Source organism: Argiope bruennichi, chromosome X2 (assembly GCF_947563725.1).
Source record: "Argiope bruennichi chromosome X2, qqArgBrue1.1, whole genome shotgun sequence".
Lineage (NCBI taxonomy): Eukaryota > Metazoa > Arthropoda > Arachnida > Araneae > Araneidae > Argiope > Argiope bruennichi.
Genome location: NC_079163.1, coordinates 120679750 through 120699630, shown reverse-complemented (window position 1 = coordinate 120699630; position 19881 = coordinate 120679750). Strand labels below are relative to the sequence as shown.

The window sequence follows — 19881 nt, the reverse complement described above, 5'->3', positions numbered from 1 at the left end:
TATTATTTCTTTTTAATGATCTTCCTAAATATTTCCTGACTCCTAGTAAAAAGGCTTTTCAATTTTTTCTTTTCAAACAAAACCAAAATTCTCTCGAATCCAGTGAAAACATTCTTTTTTATTTGACAAAAAAATGAAAAGCTTATAAAATTCGTCTTTTCATTAAAATCTCTTCGCGAACAATTCTGCATAGGATTTGGGGGTTTCCCATAAGAGCTCCTTCTTTGACACAGGAAGTAAATTTTTCGGATACTTGACATACTTATAAGGCTTATCGCATCGAATATCAAAGATCCGTGAATTGAAAAGGTCAAACTGGAGCTTTACTTATGATCCATGGCACGATTAAAGGATTATATTCACGTCAATATAAAGAGACGCGATATCCTTCAGGCGAGTATTTCTTCATTAAATATCGACATTCTACGCAAGCTTAGGGAAGCTCGTTTCTTTCAGAACAACTTATTAATTTGACAACAATTTTCGCGACATTTTCTACAGACAAATTTTGTATGAATTTTAAAAGATCCTATCTGCTGTGGAATAATTGTTTATCGTATTAATTTCCCTGAGCAGATTTAAATTAAAAATTGCTTTCTCAAATATATAAGAGATTAGATGTTTTGAACGTTCTTTTGTTTAAATATTCATAGCAAAATGGTGATTTTTTGATCCAATAATAGAATTAATACTATTTTAGTTCATGACGTCCAAAATGGTATATAAAATTCATTTTAGATATAGGAGTATATCTTTAAAATTGTGTGATATAGTTTCGACAATTTCGAAGCTTTGTTAATAATAATTTAACTGATTTCTCAGTAACAAAGCCGAATTTGGTCCGTTTTATTGAACATTTATTTAACATAACAACTTAAGGCATCTTCTCCTCTTTATTTAAAAACATTTTTGTAAATTGACTGAGAAACGAAGTGAGATACATCTTAAAAAGAATGCTTCCCCCTTTACTATAAAAATGAAATCAAAAATGCCATTTCCAACATCGAAATAAAAAGAAAGAATCAGAATAACGAAATTCTCGTTTCCTCGTCGTCGAACTTAATTGGCGCATTAGTCTTGAATTCAAATCTTCGAAATAAAGCGTTTTAACTCTGCTTACTTTCTATTTTCCGTTCCTTTGCGTTCCTAGTTTTTAAAATGTTTGACAAAGTTTTATATTATTTTCTTCTTGTCATAATAATCTCGAAACCATATTTAACCGATGTTTGTTTCCGAATTTGTGATTGCGTATTTATATTCAGATTTTTTGTAATTCCCTAATTTAAATACTACTGTTTTGAAGATTTATTTCATCTAAGAATCTTAATGTTTTTCCTCCTTGAATGTAGAAATTTATCGAAAGGAAAATAGTGAGGAATTTTATTTTTACAACGATACTGCTCTTGCATTTTCCAACATTTTTAAATTCTAAGTACTGTTTCTTCTTTTAAATTTTTCCGAATAATTTTAAATGGTTCTTCGACTTTTTTTTTATTCATAAGCTTTAAAAAAATTTCAAACTCTTTCTATTCCACTCACTCATTCCAAAATTGATCAGGAGGAAATACTCTGGATAAAAAGGGATTATATTGTGGTGTAATAGTAGCAATAATGTTTTTAAGACTGTTCTTCCGGAATACATTTCATACTTTTGCTGGAAAATGGTTAATTTTAACAAGGCATTTATTGTAAACCTAATAACGGTCTTAATTCGAAGATCACGGCTCATTTAAAGATAAATATCAGGAGACCAAGCTTAGTGTTTTTTTTAGAAAATATTTAGATACGAATCACATACAGATTACATATAAATATTTTTCACTCTTACGTACATATGAATTTTCCATTTAAATAAGAAATTAGGGATGCACTAAATTTAACATTTTATTCGAAACCATTTGCTATATTACAGTATTCATTTTACAGCTTATCTATCATTACTTATATTTTTGAACTTGCACTAAGCTTTACTATAGAGAAATCGGGTTCGAAATGGCGCTATATGACATTGTCAAATGAGAGCAGACAGAAAAAGTTTCTAATAGATAGTAACAAAAAATGTTTATTTTTATGTAAAATTGCATTTTTTAGGAAATACACCTATATAGATAAACTTAAAAATCAAAAATTATAAATACAGAAGCAAAAAATAAATCAGAAAGCGCGACCCGAGCCGAGGATCCGCATCATTCATGTTGTTACAACCACTGTAACTGCACTGCCAACGCTTCGAAGCGAAAGTTGAGTCTATTTATTCTAATAGTTAGTTATAAATATTTTTGTATAAAATCTCATTTCTTACAGAAAAGAAACCTTTATGGATAAATTTAAAATGCAAAACCTTATCTAAATATAAAATTTCATCCAAATCATTAGAGCCGTCTCCGAGATACACGAAATATATAATATAATATATGAATTTTGATAAATTAACCCTAAAAGTAGTGAATTGTAGCTTTATCTAAATTGTCTTTAATATAGTGATGTGGCTGGTAATAAAACATTGATTCAATTTTAATGTAAATAAGGTACAAAGATTACGATTACGATTGATCCTAACAATGAATGCAATTGAGCTCTCTGTAATCTTAACTTCAGTGAAGCTCTGTCTAAAATGGCAACGATTCTTATCAGATATTATTTTTAGCATTCTGGGTTCTTATAATCAATGGAAATTAAAATTTGGATTAAATATTTTTGGCTTATGCTTTACCACCAAATGTATTTTACAAACTTTCTTAAGCTCAGCAGATTGTACACAGAGACATTTAAGAATCAATATTGACAGAAAATTAATTGGTAATTTCGTTGAAAAGTTACCAAAAGAAAATGGGCAAACCACATTGTCTATTTTGTGAAGTATACGCAAGAATCTGGATAACTCAACCAGAATCTGGATTGCTATTTTTATTTATGTATTTATTTTTCTTATAACCTCTTCTTAATTATTTGATTAAATAATTTTAAATAAAATAGAGCTGTTGGGAAACTATATCTAGATGGAAAATTTTTCTTTATTTTAAAATGGATAATTCAAGACAACAGTTAAAAATGGAATAAAGAAATATTGAACACTTCAACAATCTTTAAAATTTAAAATGCTTAAATATTTTATCAAATATATAATTTTCATAAATATTAAATAATTACTAACCATAAAAGGAATTTTAAATACATTCCAAAAATGAATAGTAATTTTGATTTTTTAATAGTTTTAACAACTACGATCCCAATCTCCCCAATATACATCAGGAACAATAAAATAAATTTAATGAAAATAGAATAAAGGAATTAAATATTCATTAAACTGATAATCTAGAAATAACGAAGAATTAATATTCTAAAATTTTTCAATATTTCAAAACAATTCATGTTTGTTTCCGCTAACTTTTGATCTTTAATTTTAATATTATTCGATATCTTTATAAAGAAAATCCATAGATCTGACCCAAAAGCAAAACAAATATTTTTGATTTCCATAATCATTAAGAGCGTATCCTACAATAAATAGATCTACGAATTTTCATTCTGTCTTTATTAATTATAATGAATATCTACTGACTTATTTCTAAATTTCATAGAAAGGCTTCGCAAGTAGATTTGATGTAATATTCAAACGATCGTTATTTGGATTTCCTGTTACATCATAGGGGTCATCACATCCTCATATCACATGGAGGGAAACATTACATATTAACCTCCAGTTTAGTGTTACGTAAAAATGTGCAAGTATTTGAAAGTCAAGAAATATCGTAATTTTAGAAATTCTAAAAGCATCCATCATTGCTCTCCTCATAAGTTTAAAGCAGATACGGTAATCGAAAAAGCCACATAATCTGTATACAAATACTTTTTTTAATCAGTATTAATTTGCAGTGAAACTATACAGATAATTAGTTTTTCTGTTTTAAACGATCTAATTCCTAGAGTTTAAATAGAAATTTTTTATTCAATTCAAATTAATTGTTAAAAAAATCTCATTTATCTAAATAAAAAAGTAGTCTGGTAGTTATAAAGCGTTTGTGATGCTTGTAATTCTTTAAATGTCTAAATCAAGCATCAAAATTTAAATTGATATATTCATACAATCATTGTGATTTGAATTTTTAAGTTATATTTATTATTCTAATTTTTTAGGATCAAATAAATGTCCAAATATTTCAAAGCTAAAACATCCATTGTAAAATAATGTACATTTTTAATATTTTCGCTTTCTGTAGTTTGAATAAATGCTGAAAAATAAGTAAAAAAATTAGTTAATGTTCATTAAGAGCACAGATCACTTTCATACCCAAGAAAATGAGCCCCAACCGAAACCGGAATCTTTCCAAACACAAATTTAGTCCCCCGTTCAATTGCAGAAGCTACAAGTGCAGGGGCGCATGTACGACGGGCCGGAGAGAATTTTCCGGCTCTTCTTTATAAATTCGAAAATCGCCACATCCTGAATCGTCCCCTCTCAAAAAGCATGAAAAAAGGGAGTTCAGCTTTCTGACATATGGTCTAGTACAAAAACAGCAGATTGGATAGAGTTCGTACTTACGAAAGCATCTGTAGCTGCATGAATGAATGAAGACGTCCTATTGGCGGGATTCTCGGAGGTAGGAAGAGGAGGAGGTGCTATTGATCTCAGCATCCTTTGGTCCAGACTCACTCTCGCTCCAGCCTCTCATCACCTTAGCATCCCATCGCACCTAGTGCACGTGACGGGCTAGCTGACTGGGACCGAATCTAGATGGGAGTTGCATTCGGTACTGGCCTATCTTGCCCAGGAGCCCCTCGAAATTGTCGTTCCCTTTTATTAGAGTAAAACTTTAAGATGAACTTAATACTTTAGTCTCTTTCGAGAGAAGAGATATTCGGTATCACAGATGTTGACTTATATATTAAATGTTTAATCGGTGTTGATGTGTTTAGGAAATTAGTATTTTATCTGTATAATCGATGTTAAATCAAAGCATTGCTGTTTTCAGATATTTAGGAACATTTCTATGTGTCTAGAAGTGCCTCGATCCTATATTTCGAAGAAAAAAATATAAATTATATTTAATTAAAATTAGCAGCAATTATATTTACTCATTAGATCTTTCGAACAAAAAGAGTGGAGCAATTTTAAATTTTCGATAAATTTAAAGAGCTTTGAAATTTATTAAGAAAGTATCGAAATTGGTTCATATATAAGTACTTATCTATCTATATACCTATTATCTATCTATCTATCTATATATATATATATAAATATAAATATATATATTATCATATTTAAATATCTAAATTTTAAAATGTTGTTGAAACATATGAAAGTGACTTTGAAGGCATTGAAATCACGCTATATTTTATTCTGAACTTTATATTGTTAGTGGTGTTCTAACAGGTTAAGGGGTCTAAATGAGTGGTGATATTCCTGACGATAATAACCTGTTTCTGGTTATGTCAAAAGAACACGTCACAGTCATCCCTATGGATGACCTTTGTAGTGGGGACGGAGAAATAGATATCACTGCGGTGCCATCATGTTCTAACGATCCCGACAATGAAATGGTCCGACTTCGGTGCCGCCGTAAAAGTTTACCTGGAGGGTACCCTTCGGACGATGGCCTGATTTATATTATGTTGCAGAGATTGCCCATGAAAGATTTTGCCGCAGAAGTCCGTGCCTCCATGGATGTGGACCAGTTCCTCAACCAGGCCGTACTACTCTTGGACGTGCAAGATACTTCGGTGGAAGGAATCATCGACAAGATGCTTCACAAGGTAAGCTTTGAGCAACATTAAATATTTCTAAATTCTCTACGAAGTGATTCCTTTTTAAATTAGAGATACGTTTCCATGCTGTTATTTCGGATGCCTTTAAAAATCAAGAGGTTTTATATTTCATTTCTCCAGAATTTAGATAGAAACAAACAAGTAAGAACTGAAAATTTTAAAATTCTTGTTTATTAAAAATATAATTAAGCGGAAAATCAACAACATTTAATCAATCAAATTATACCTGAAATGAGAAGGAAACGAAAGATGAAAGGGAAGATTAAAATGAAGCAAGATGGCATTTTAGTTTTAAATAAACTTCACTTGAACGTTGTGAATTTATTATTTTAAACAATAATTCTTTGATTCTATCTATAATTCATGTATGAAGATGGAAAGTTTCTGAAATTATTATTTAGGAAAAATAATAAAGCTTAGTTTATTAGAAGTTTTTCAAAATTAAAAAAAAACTTTGAAATACGCATAGTTTTGTCTCTCTCTCGCACACAATTTCTGGGATCTTTTCTTTTATACTTCACTCAAAAAAAACCCCAAAAAAACTGTGAAGTCTTACTCTTTTTCCCGTTGTTGGTAAATTAAAGCCTTTTTCATTTTAAAAATAATTTTTTCTTCCTTTTAACAAAATTCAGGAAAATATTATCAAAATTCTTCTGTATCTTTGAAATTCAGCAAAAATATCTTCGAAATTCAGTAGTGTTGGAACTGAATGGAATTAATTATTTAAAAATCTATTATTTAGCTAAGGAAGCAGTTAAAAACATTTTAGCAAAAATAGAGTAATTTAGCTCAAAAGCATTAATTTTGTTCAATAGATGATTTTTTAAAAGAATTATCAAAACGTCTTTATAGCAAAACAAACAAAAATGATTAACTCATATTTGTAAGGAATTTGTATGCAACAATATCTGGCCGGAATCGTTTTTGTTATTTAAAGCCTTAAAAAAGCAATTAAAGCATTTTGTGAATTTAATGTTACCTCGTAATGACACTTATTTAAATAGCTTTTTAAACTAAATGATTCAAAGGATTTATCCACGTATTTCATAATCAAAGCGAATTGGTCCCAAAAAATTTTAATTTAATTACAAATGCTGCAAAAAATTATATAGAAGAAATATCAGAGATTTTCTAATGGAAATATTTTCCAGTTACCTTTTTTCCCCTTCTTTCTTGAAGGGAATTAATGCTAAACTTTCTAGTTATAGTTAAGCGGAAAATGAACAACTTATATGTAAAATGAGAAAAAAACGAAAGATGAAAGCAACATTAAATGAAGCAAGATGCCATTTTAGTTTTGAATAAATTTTACTTGAGCGTTGTGAACTTATTATTTTAAAACAATGATTCTTTGATTCTATCTGTATGAGCATGGAAAGTTTCTGAAATTCTTATTTATGAAAAATAATATAAAGTTTAATAAGAGTTTTCCAAAATTAAAAAAAAAAAAAAAAAACTTTGAAACACACACAGTTTTGTCTCTCTCTCACACAAAATTTCTGGTATCTTTTCTTTTATACTTTACTCAAAACACAAACAAGAATAATTAATTCATATTTGTAAGGAATTTGTATGCAATAACAACTGGCTGGAATCATTTTTGTTATTTTAAGTCTTAAAAAAAGCAATGAAAGCATTTTTCGAATTTAATGTTTTCTTTTAATAACACATATTTAAATAGTTTTTAAAACTAAATGAATTAAAAGGTAACTTTTTAAACCAAGGGAATTATCCACGTATTTTATAACTAATGCTAATTAGTTCCAAAAAAACTTTAGCCTAATCACAAATGCTGTAAAAATAATATAGAAGAAATATCAAAGATTTGCTAGCGGAAATATTTTTCCAACTATCTTTTTTTTCCTTCTTTCTTGAACGGAATTAATGAAACAGTTTCTTATTTAATAATTAAAACTGAAATATTCTTAAAATGCAAAAAATTGCCTTTTTAAATTTCTGATTATGATGAAATGATTGCTGAGAATATATTTTTTTCTTATGTGTTAGCAAACATTTTTATGAAAATTAAAACTTTTTTAAGAAATGACGAAATGCATTTGTTGTATTTATTTCCTTAAAAATATAATGAAAAGGATTAAATAATGATATTATTTTAGAAGAAGATGTTTAAATATGTAAAATACTTATTTATCGTAAAGACTGTGCTCAGTTTTTAAACGTTTCATTGATAAGTGAGTTATTTATCTGGAATGTGTTATCTATTATTTGTGCAAATAATTTCAAAAGAGACAGAATAATAAAATAAAACCAGAAATGGAACTTTAATTTACTTAAAATATTTTTATCCTCGAAAAAAACTAAATTGTTTGATCTCTACGATTTCTAAACTGATTTTAAATATTAAACTCACAATTTAATAACACATGGAAGACATATTAGAAAATAATATTAATATTCTTAATGGAGAAAGAATATTGAAATGACGATATCAATTTGTTTACAAATATTTTTGTTATCAAAAGAAAACTTTTCCGTAATCTATATAAATTTCTTCGAAGGCTTTTCGTAAGACAAATAATTGCACGAAGTGAGAATGGCTGGTTCTACTCCATACTCCTCCTGTTGAAGCAAAATCTTTTCTTTTGATAATAATAGAGATTTAGTGCCTAATATTATTAGAAAAACATGTTGCTCTTTTGTTGGATGGCTGCCATTTGGCAAGTTTCTTAACATTTGAATTATTATTTTATTTTTGCTTCTGTGTTACGTTAAAATGCATTGGTCTTGACTCTATTAAACTTGCATTAATCTATCTATTCTTTTTCTATTTTTAAAGATTATTTGTTATTTATTGTAAGGGTCTCACAAACAATTGTTTCGTTTTTTTACTTGTATCAAAATTTAATAGGTTTGAATTTCTCAAAATCCTTTCTATTTCCTTGTTTCAATTTCAAAGAATTGTTTTGTTTATCCTTATGATCTATGTACACAACCTGATATTAATTAATTTCAAAAGCATTGCGAAGACCCATATTCTTTAATTCTTTTCTTTGTAGGTAATTATATTGATAATAACAAAATAAAACTCTAAAATATCTAAATGCATCTGAAAGCTTTGAATTTCAATACTTTAGGGTTTTCCCTTTATCTGAATTCATTTTATATAAATATATTAATTTATTGTAACAAATATAAATATAAAGAAATGCCATTCTGCTTGGATTGTTTAAATAATTATGGAAAACTGATTGCTGAAATTTTCCTTAAAATGACCAAACGGAAAATGAATTATTTCAGTAAATCTTCTTAATGCACTAAATCCTTGGAGGCACGATGACTTCAGTCTTGTAACCAGGGTAACGGCGCACAAGAGAAATTAAAAGTTAAATTTGGAACGCTGGTTTAATAGTTTTCGTAGGAATTCCTCTTATGAAATGTTATTATATTAAACTTTTAACCCCCAAATACCATTTTTAAGATAATAAAATGTTGAATGTATTTTTTTCAGTAGAAATAGTAGCATAAATCGTGCAGATAAATACAAGAAACCCTCAAAGGCATAATACATATACTTAAATGACTTAAATAGTATCGTAAAATAAAATACTTTTAATGCCTTAATTAAACTTATTAAAGTAGAGAGAATTTTGACTTTTATCAAACAAGATTAGCAAATCAAGACAGATCATTTTGTGTGAGATAAGAAACTGAAACATCTAGGACTTTGTCTTTTTGAAAAAAATTATGAGAACTTATACAAACCTACATAACTTTATTCAAAGGTTGATGCATTTGGTGGAAAGCATACTTCCCATGGTCCTAGAAAGGGTTAAAATAAGTGATATATTTCAATTGCACCAAAAAGATTTTGTGGCAGAATTTAAGGAGGCATTTTACAATAATGTCATAATGAATGGATTTCGAGGTATTCGGTTATCAATTAAAAATCCAAAGATTAGTAAATAATCCTTCATTAGAATTAATAAGTTTATTAATTCTTCTTCTCCACTATCCACACCAGTTCTGTGATGGAAAGCTTATCTGTTCTTTTTACATTGTTTCTATTCAAAGTGTGAAGCAAAAAAAAAAAAAAAAAGATTTATTTCAGTCCAAAATGATTTCACGTGACTACCTATTAGCAATTAAAATAAAAAAGAATTGATAAAAGCTAATGTAGATTATGCTTTTACTTCAATAATTTATTCGGAAAATTCAAAATCCTACTTAGACTTGACCTGATTTTTCCTTTCCTTTATTTATAGTTGCAATGAATAAAATCTAACGTAAAGTAAACAAATCATAACAACAACAATTACAAACAATTCTAAATTTTTCTAAAGAATACATTAATTTTAATACTAATAATTTTATGTATTTCTGATAAATTATGATTATTGTATTCGCTATATCATAGTTAGTTTTTGATTATCTAAGAAAAATGTGCAAAACCGTTTAGTTCTTAGGAAATTATTGCATTTTAAATTAATAGTCTCTTGATTCAAATGAAGATTAAAATATTTAGTATTACAAAATGAAAATATTTACTAAAATATTTCTATTTTTCATAATTTTAAATTTAAAATAGACGTTTCTCAATTCACCGCTTTTGTCCACACATGCTCGAATCCATTAAATTAAATCATATAAAACGGAGAAACAATTCTAGGACGAAAAAGCATGCAATTTCACTATAAATATGAATAACTTTAAAATATTTATTTTTAAAATTTCATTAATAAAAAAATTTAAACTCAGCTTTTTTATTAACGGGAACGCCGACATTAACTTAACTAGATATTATTTTTTTGGTTATTGAGTATTTACGTTGCATGCTCAGCAAAATAAAAAGTGCATAATTTTCTTTGTTAACTGTACGGATAAAATATATGAACAAAATAGGTATCTATAACTAGATACCTTAAAAGAATTGAGATAATTTATATCAGAAATACACTTAAATATATTCTTTGGGCCAATTTTAATTTTTAGAGTTTATTATTCTAAACTTTCATTTTTATGAGAATAAAATATTTTTATACAAAACAATACAATTTTTATACATAGTTTCCAAAACTATGTTTTTTATACTTTTTGGGAGAGTTTTAATACCCTCTATAATGCACAAATTCGATTTTGTGTAAACTCACTCTGTGAGGTCCCATTCTCTCTGCTGGAACCTTTAGAGAATCCATTATGCTCTTATTCCCATAAATGCAGCAAAGCTTTGAACAAACGTTTCAATCACTTCTGAATATTAAACTGAATATAAAATAGACCGGGGAACACTTCGTATTGATCTAAACGTTTGAAAAATATTTATTTCTACTGTAACAAATGTTTGATACAATTTGTCTACACTGTGTTACAATAAGCAGTGATAATGTAAAGAGTACTTTTGTTTCTATAAAATTTTTTATATAACCATCATTTTCCGCCGAAATATATTTATATTTGTTCAGTGGACCTAAAAAATATTAAATCTTTCGATACGAATTTCAGATGTTTAGAAGCATTCTGTATTATTAAATTATATTAGTAAATTTGTAAATTACATATTTGCAATTCTATTCTCCCTTCTTTGTTTAGAATGAGTATGAAAATTTCTTTTTTTTATATGTCTTCTAATAATAGATAATACATTTTTAGTATTGATACATGAACGGCATAAAAACATTATATAATATATATTTTTATTAAAATAAATTTATTTATGTTCTAAATTTTACAAAATTGGAGAATAATCTCATGTCTTCATTTAATTTTCATCTTAAATAATAATTCAATAAATTAATAAAATAAAAATAGTATTCGACTTCATATAGTATAAACACACAGGGTGAATTACAGTCCGGCGTAATAAACAAATTTTTAATTTCAAATAAAAATCATGTACTTTTTAAGGATAGATCTTTAATAAGTTCTAAAATTCTTCACTATATTGTGATAAATTTTTACTACTCATTGTACCTTAATATTATAGTAAGCATGAGACACAAAAATAGATTAATAACTTAATAAATATTCCTTCCATTTATGCCCTTTCACAATGTTCATTCCTTTTCTTTTAATAAAAACATTTAATATGTTTCATCTTAAAATATTCTTTAAAAAAATCTTTAAAAAATCTTAAGCTAAATGTAATAGTATTTAAGAGCATAAATTTAAATTGCAACCAACATATAGAGTTCATAAAGTGCCTTTGCTTATATTGATTGAAACAATATTTCAATAAGACCAAATTTTTATATGAATATATTTATAAAATACAAAAATGGAGCTCAACTGAGATAACATTGAAAAAAAAGAGAGAGGAGTTTTGCCGTGACTTCTATTCATTGATTTCAGATGTTTTGAGATTCGATTTGTCCAGTCACTAACTGATTACTCCACTTATTTTCTTAATTAATTACATTTTACACTAAACTGTAATATTTTCTTTTCGGATCTTTAGATAATAGAAAAAAATTGTAATTAATTAATCTGTATTTAAACGATATCTAACAATTGATTTTTTTTATGCCGACTGTACAGACGCGAGTTGTATTTTATATGCTCCAAAAATGTTCAGAAATTAAATCATGAATGAAGTGATTAACAAAAATAAAATGCGTCATATTTCGTAGCAGTATACGTATCAGTTGACGAAACAAATTTTTTGTTTTATAATATGTTGAAAGGAAACATCGGCTTATGAATTCAATAATAAAGATCTTGAATGACGGTTATTAGTTTTTTGAAAAAAAAAAGAAGAAGAATGAAGACAGAAATGAACAAGAAATGGGCGGGAAAAATATTGATTCTTCAACATGGTATTGAATATGACTTAATTAAAAGCTTGAAAAGAGTTTTTGTCTATTTTTTATCACCAAATTTGGAGAATATTAGTGCTTTGGCGTCAATTAATTTTTGGGTCAAATTAAACTAGTTACCTTCAGTTCTCTTATAAAAAATCTGATATGATAATGCATCAGCCGTTCCCAAAATAATTAATTATTAATAATCAAAAATTAATTACACAAATATATTCTCTTCAACAATAGAAAATATTCAATGATGTGAACACAGTCACTCGCAAAACCTAGTACCCTAATGATAAGATTTAGCATTATCATTGTAATTGAGGATCTGTTTCATCTTTTGCACTTAATCTGTCAATGTATTGATCATTGGTCTGTCTATTCGGGTGTTTAAAAGATGCACAACATACTAGATATATGAATGCTAGCATAAAATCTTTACAAAAAATAATAGATATATGTAAAATATGAGAAAAAAGTAGCGACGAGTGCACTATTTGTCCATCGGTCCGTCTGCATGAGATGACTGTCATTCAAAAATGCAATGCACTAGATATATTTGATATGATGTATGGACACTAAATGTGTGTATGAAATAACTAATTGATTTAAGGGCAGAATTATAAAATGCTGAATTCGAAATCTCTTTCATTATCCTATAAAGCTAAATACAAAACATTTTTATATTGTTAAAACATATGAGAAAGGCTAGAAACAATTACTTTGACTGGTTTAATATAGAGAGAGCATTTGCTTTGCAGAATAGCTATAATAATTTGAAAAAATAGTAAATTGCTGAAAATTCTTTATTTTGATATTCATTATTTAACACTTTTATATATCTTTTGGCCAGTGCAGATAAAACGTCTAAGATTATTGGTATCTAAGTGCATTAAGAAAGGAAAAATTTGAGGAGAAAAAGACCAACTTCACTCATAAAGTAAAATTTCTGTTATTTAAAAACCATTTTTTCATGTTGAATACTCACATATCAGACAAAAAATATTTTGACAGCAGGGCTAAAAAATTGCATTTTATCTTTAGTAAGTTTGTTGATTTTGAAAAAAAAAATATCTTCCCTTTCGTGCTAATAGCAATTGCAATTAACTCCACGAAACAATTACACTTTTGAATCAAACTGCTTGAATACAGAATAGTCTTAAAATAGCTAATGAGTAAAACCGGTGATTAGAATCGGCGCCCTAGTAAATGAAATTCAGTTCATTTAACATGTTTGATGGTGATAGTTATTTTATTTTTATATTAGTGAATCATTTGATTTGTACGTAAAATACTGAGATTTGCTTTTTTCGCTAAAGAACATTTTAATTTAATTCCATTTTAATGAATTCATTATTACGACGAGCTTCTATAGAAAGAAACAAATCGGATAACAAGCAACTTACGACTAAACCACAAAATCCGTAAGGAATTCTATAATAATATTAGTCTTATATACTGGAGATTATTTTGTTAGGGTAGCGAGATTTAAAATAATGATGTACGTTTAGAATAAGATAAAGCAATTTTTTGTTATTTAGTAACAAACACTCTTTTAATCAAATTATGTTATTCAATCCAGCTAATTAGGATGGGTATTTCAATTTTTAAAAAACTTTATTAATTACATTTATCAATCTAATTAATTGAAGCTTAAGTTGAAAGTCTTCGCATTTCCAAAGAAAGAAACAAAGTCAGGATAATTAGTTGAGTTATTTACTTTGGGGAAGAATTGAATTTTTGAATTAACATATCATCTTTAATGCTTACTAATGTGATACTTAATTAATATGATTATCTTATATGTTTGCGTTGACTACTAAATCTTGCAAGTATAAAAAATCGATTTCATTTTAGAAAATATAATACAGGGATGAAATCATACGTATATCTTGAATTCTTAAACTGTGATAAAAATAAAAATAAAATTAATTTAATTTAATTAAATATATATTTATACTTAATTAATAATTTATAAATTTTTGATACTTGGAATACATACACAAAATCTTAAGCAGAAAATACTACCGTATCAATTAAAAACTCGAATAATTTCTTCTTCTAACATTTTGTCTTTTAATATAACGTCATAACATAATTAATCTAATTAATTTTCTAATTAATTGAAATAAAAGATGAAAAATATTCCTAAGAATCATGTAATAATTAAACAAATTCGCAAATTTAATATTTAATTGATACTTTTCTTAGGAGAAATGAATTTCTGATATGATATATCATGGAATACTCTCAGGAATATGATTTTTGAAATTTTTTACGATATCAGTGCATATGGTAACACTGCGTAGACACTCACACTATCATTTGTAATTATCGGGGGAAAAAACCAATTGAATTAAAATATTTTAAAAATAAAATTATATGAATCTCTGTTTCACTTTAATAATAATAAATTATATATTATTTTATATCATGAAATTTAAAACGACAGTAATTAATAATTCAAAACTTGCACTTTTGATAATTGTTTTTAGGCATAAAAATACACATGTTGAAAACTTGAATTTTCTCAATATGAGAATTCGACTTCCAACTTTTATGGATAAAATTAGCTGCCTCCGTGCTCAGTATCTTAGAAAAAACATCGAAAGCTTCTGCATTTCCTCAATTAAAAATATTCATCTTAAAGCTCCAATGCATTTATGTGTGTTTTTTACTTTTCTTCTGTTACGTGTCTTTCTCACTTCTTTTGACGTGTGTAGGCTCAAGAATAACTATTAAAAATTAATCCCGCTTCCTGTTTTAAAATGCAGTTATTTTTACTTCCTTCGTTATTTATTTTTCTTTCCTTTCTCTCGAAAATTTCAATAAATGGACATTAGTTTCCGAGCTCTTAGAAAAGGAGCTTTAATTTTTAATCGCCTGTAAGAAGTGAAGAAATGTTACACCTCTTTTGAAAATTCTATAACTTCAAAGCATTTTTTTAGTATATCAGCATAAATTTTTTTATCAAGTATGCTTTGTCTTATGTAACTTTTTACTCTGAACTTCCTATAAAGCAAATTGTATTACTGCAAATTATACACACTGTTTTTACATTCTGGCGTAGGAAGAGAAAGTACTGTTTTAATCAAAATCATCCTTCTCGAGATTTTTATAAATCTATACGCTTTAGATCATCTAAAACTGAAAAAAAATGTATTTCCGGAATTATATCTGTTTGTTTGTTTGACAATACGATGACTGAAATATGGAAATTTCAAGCCCAATGAAACTTGATATATGGTCTTCATCCCGAAATTGCTTTATGTTTCAAACTGTGCATCACAGTTTGGGCGAAATTTGTGTTCTAGAAGTAAGTCTGACTTCCCGTTCATCTGTATATGAGTACCATGCTTCAATAATATGATGAGTCAATTGTATCAAATTTGCTATATGGCTTTATAAGCAAAAATGTAGATCAATATCAAATTTTTGAGCAATCAGTTTTGGAACTTACACATAATATAACTTGAATACAAAGATTTTAATAATTCTGCTGAAAATATTTTTTTTTATCCAGGATGCATAGCTTCGTATAATACTTTTTAATAAAGTCACTATAAAGCAAATTTTACAATTTTAATTATTGTATTATTGTTATATGAATAGAAAATATCTGAATTAAATTTTATATTTTTTTCTAGCTTCTATGCTGATCAAAAATAAGCATTTAGAAACACCGTTATTACTTTTCTTAGTTGATAAGGCTTTTATATTCACTAAAAGTGAGTTCAGATAAAAAGAACTTCAAATGTTTTTTTTTTTTAATTAAAGTGATTCTTGAGAGAAAATAAGCATTTATAAAAATGAGTTCGGGTTTTCATTTGATGCTAGTATATTTTGGATGAATGCAGCTATTTAATAAAAGAGATCGCTGCATTTTCTTTTCGTAATTCATACAGTGACTAAGTAACATTTGCATAGCTTAATCATGAAAGTATGAATTGCTTATGTTTTTCATACCATGATACTCAGCCAAGTGCTCTTAAGCAAACTCGAAGAGCGAAAAGACTCTTAAAAATATCCTTTTTCGCTTCGTTTTCATATATTCTTTCTCTATTATAGCTCGACTTCGTAGAACCTCTTCGCTTATAATGAATTTTTCTGAAATGTATACAAAAGAGCTAATTCGCATCTAAAGCTAAATGTAAAATTTTCTTCAAATCATTTTTAAAGAATTTCACTCTAATTTAAATTCATTATAATTGCATTTACATGACTACTATAAGATTTTACAGCAATTAATAAATTACCATTAATAAGAGAAAAATACTGTAAACAGCCTTATAAAATTAGTTCTCTTCAGAATAAGAAATATAATTTATAAAAACGAGATTTGTGATTGAATCTGATTCTAGATGCATGTTTCAAACAGCAGCTATTTCAGAAATGATACTGGTGCTTCTATTTATTTATTTTTTCTAATTTTCATTCTCAACTAAGGTCATCTGCATTATGAAACTTTGAAAATAAAAGATGCTCAAACATTTTCCCTACAGTATTTTGCAATTTATGTAATTCCTGAAACACTATAAACAATTCCCTACAATTCTGAGTATAATTCACCCAACTTCAAGACGTACAAAAATCTCACTTTTCTTTTCGCTATTCATTTAAACTGACTGTTTTGATTTATTTATTTAAAGACATTCTGCAACGTCAATTTCTCGCTTAAAATTAAAACTAAAAAAAAAATTTTAGAACTATTTACTGGTAAATAAAACTTACTGTTTTTAGCAATTGCAGATTTTAGAAACATTTACAGTAAATAAAAGCTTCTGTCTAACAGATGAAGTTCTGTAAATGAGACTCCAAAAATCAAAAATCATTATACCGTAAAAACATGTTTATCAAAATAATATATGAATTTTCGTTTGTATGTAAGATAACTTGAATAGTTAGCAACTATTTTAGAAAGGAAATGCATTACTGTATTTTCAGAACTTGTACAATGATTAAAAAAAATATTCCAATGATAAAAAGAGATTTATTTATGTTTTCTGTCAACTGAGTACATTCCTGTTTGAGCAAAAAAAAAAAAATTCCAAATATATAATTTCTCTTCTATCTTATTAGCATTGGATTTCTTCACAAATAACGAATTTCTCAGCGGCGCATATATCATCATTGATTATCACTTTGATTATAAATTTTTATTACAAATATTTTGTTGAAATTGTCAAGAATTCCAAATATATAGTAATGAATACAACCGAAAACTAGATGAGGATTATCTTTACATTGAACAATTTTTTTCAACGCCTATACCTTCGATCATTATCAGTATTAAATCAAATATAAAATTTTAGTCACAATATTTCGAAGGAACTATCACGAATCCCAAATTCTGAGTAAGAGATACCACTGGAATCCAAATAAAATTCCATGGAATTTAGGAGCAGTTACAGAAACTAACAAATTTCCTTTAATATCCACAAAACTCCGAGTTGTTTATTGCATAAGAAAAGTAATTAATTCAACCGAAGCTTACCCCCGGCAGAAGACATGGAATATTTTTCTCTTCCGCGTAGGATCATTGCCAATCACCGTACCAGTGATAAGGCAAGTGAAACATGGGATCTTGATGAGAAACGAGTTTGGGAGAGAACGGTAATTGATGGAGATGTGTTAGTAACGAGATTGAGTGCATATTGAAGGGTGGGATTTGGAGACGAGGAATCCGAAAACTATCCAAGAACAGTCGGCAACACGAAGAGACAAATGCAATTAAGAAGAAGCATCAGCAACGCTCAAAATGAACAAATCTATCAAACGGAAAGACGGACAGATTTTATTCCCTTTCGTTTTTCGTTGCGGAGCGTTTTCGTCGCTTTTGTAATATCTACCCTTTCGAGGAAGTGACACGAAGGGGAAATGAAGACGTCTTTAATCATATCCCGACGTGATTTTTAAGAATTCCTTAGTGACATGTTAGAGGAATAATATTTACGATACTTCTTTGTAACATTTAATTGGGGACCATGTGTTACATTTTCAGTGTAATAAATTTACTCCATGCTTTTATTAAAAACAGTTCATAAACAATGAATTAATAAGCTGATGTTTGCGGAAATGCGAGAGTTAGCGCCTAATTAAACTACATACGCGGTAATAGTTTATTGTACTGAAATATATAGAGTATAGAAGGAATGACTATGAAATTTCACCATTCCCTCAACTACATGTTTTGGACTTCTGGTTAACAAAAGCATTAAATAATGTTATAGCAACATTCCATATAATATTGATTAGAACTGTGCTAAGAGTCGAATGAAAACCATTGCTTTGACTCTTTCCCAAAACTTTATTCTGTACCCTAAATGATGATTTAAATATCGTTTACATCGTTACTTTGAACTATAAATTAACTTTTCAAGTTTGGATTTATGCTTCATTGAGCTCTTAAATATTTACATATTTCATTCTCTCATCTGAATTACTTTTTTTTTCATTATATATATCATGGTTTGTTAAAATATTTTTAGGATTTAGATTGACTTATGAAAAGTGATTCGTTTAACTTATTAGCTAACTTTAATGTGATTCATTAATTAATTCGGTTAATTAACAACTAATTAAAAAATCAAGACAGATCATTTTGTGTGAAATAAAAAACTGAAGCATCTAGGATTTTGACTTTTTGAAAAAATTGTGAGAACTTATGCCAACCTACATAACTTCATTCTAAGGTTGATGAATTTGGTGGGAAACATACTTCCCATGGTCCTAGAAAGGGTTAAAATAAGTGAGATATTTCAATTGCACCAAAAGATTTTGTGACAAAATTTAACGAGGCATTTCACAATAATTTCATAATGAATGGATTTCGAGGTATTCGGTTATCAATTAGAAATCCAAAGATTAGTAAATAATCCTTCATTAGAATTAATAAGTTTATTAATTCCTCTTCTCCACTATCCACACCAATTCTGTGATGGAAAGCTTATCTGTTCTTTTTACATTGTTTCTATTCAAAGTGTGAAGCAAAAAAAAAAAAAAGATTTATTTCAGACCAAATGATTTTACGTGACTACTTCTTAGCAATTAAAATAAAAAAGAATTGATAAAAGCTAATGTAGGTTATGCTTTCACTGCAATAATTTGTCCGGGGAATTTAAAATCTTGCTTACACTTGACCCGATTTTTCCTTTCCTTTATTTATAGCTGAATTGAATAAAATCTAACGTAAAGCAAACAAATCATAAAAAACAATTCTAAATTTTTCTAAGAATACATTAATTCTAATACTAATCATTTTATGTATTTCTGATAAATTATGATCATTGTATGAGATATATCACAGTTAGTTTTTGATTTAGCTAAGAAAAATGTAAAAAACCGTTTAGTTCTTAGG

General features: G+C 27.5%; 1 protein-coding gene across 4 annotated transcripts in view; it reads left to right on the top strand.

Annotated features, from left to right (window-relative positions):
• LOC129960151 (solute carrier family 4 member 11-like) overlaps positions 1–19881 on the top strand; it is a 321996-nt gene that overhangs the window by 176975 nt on the left and 125140 nt on the right. For all 4 annotated transcript variants that reach the window (XM_056073339.1, XM_056073338.1, XM_056073337.1 and 1 more), the window contains exon 3: positions 5620–5754. In XM_056073339.1, coding sequence (XP_055929314.1) covers positions 5620–5754 — 135 coding nt within the window. The remainder of the gene's footprint in view (positions 1–5619; positions 5755–19881) is intronic.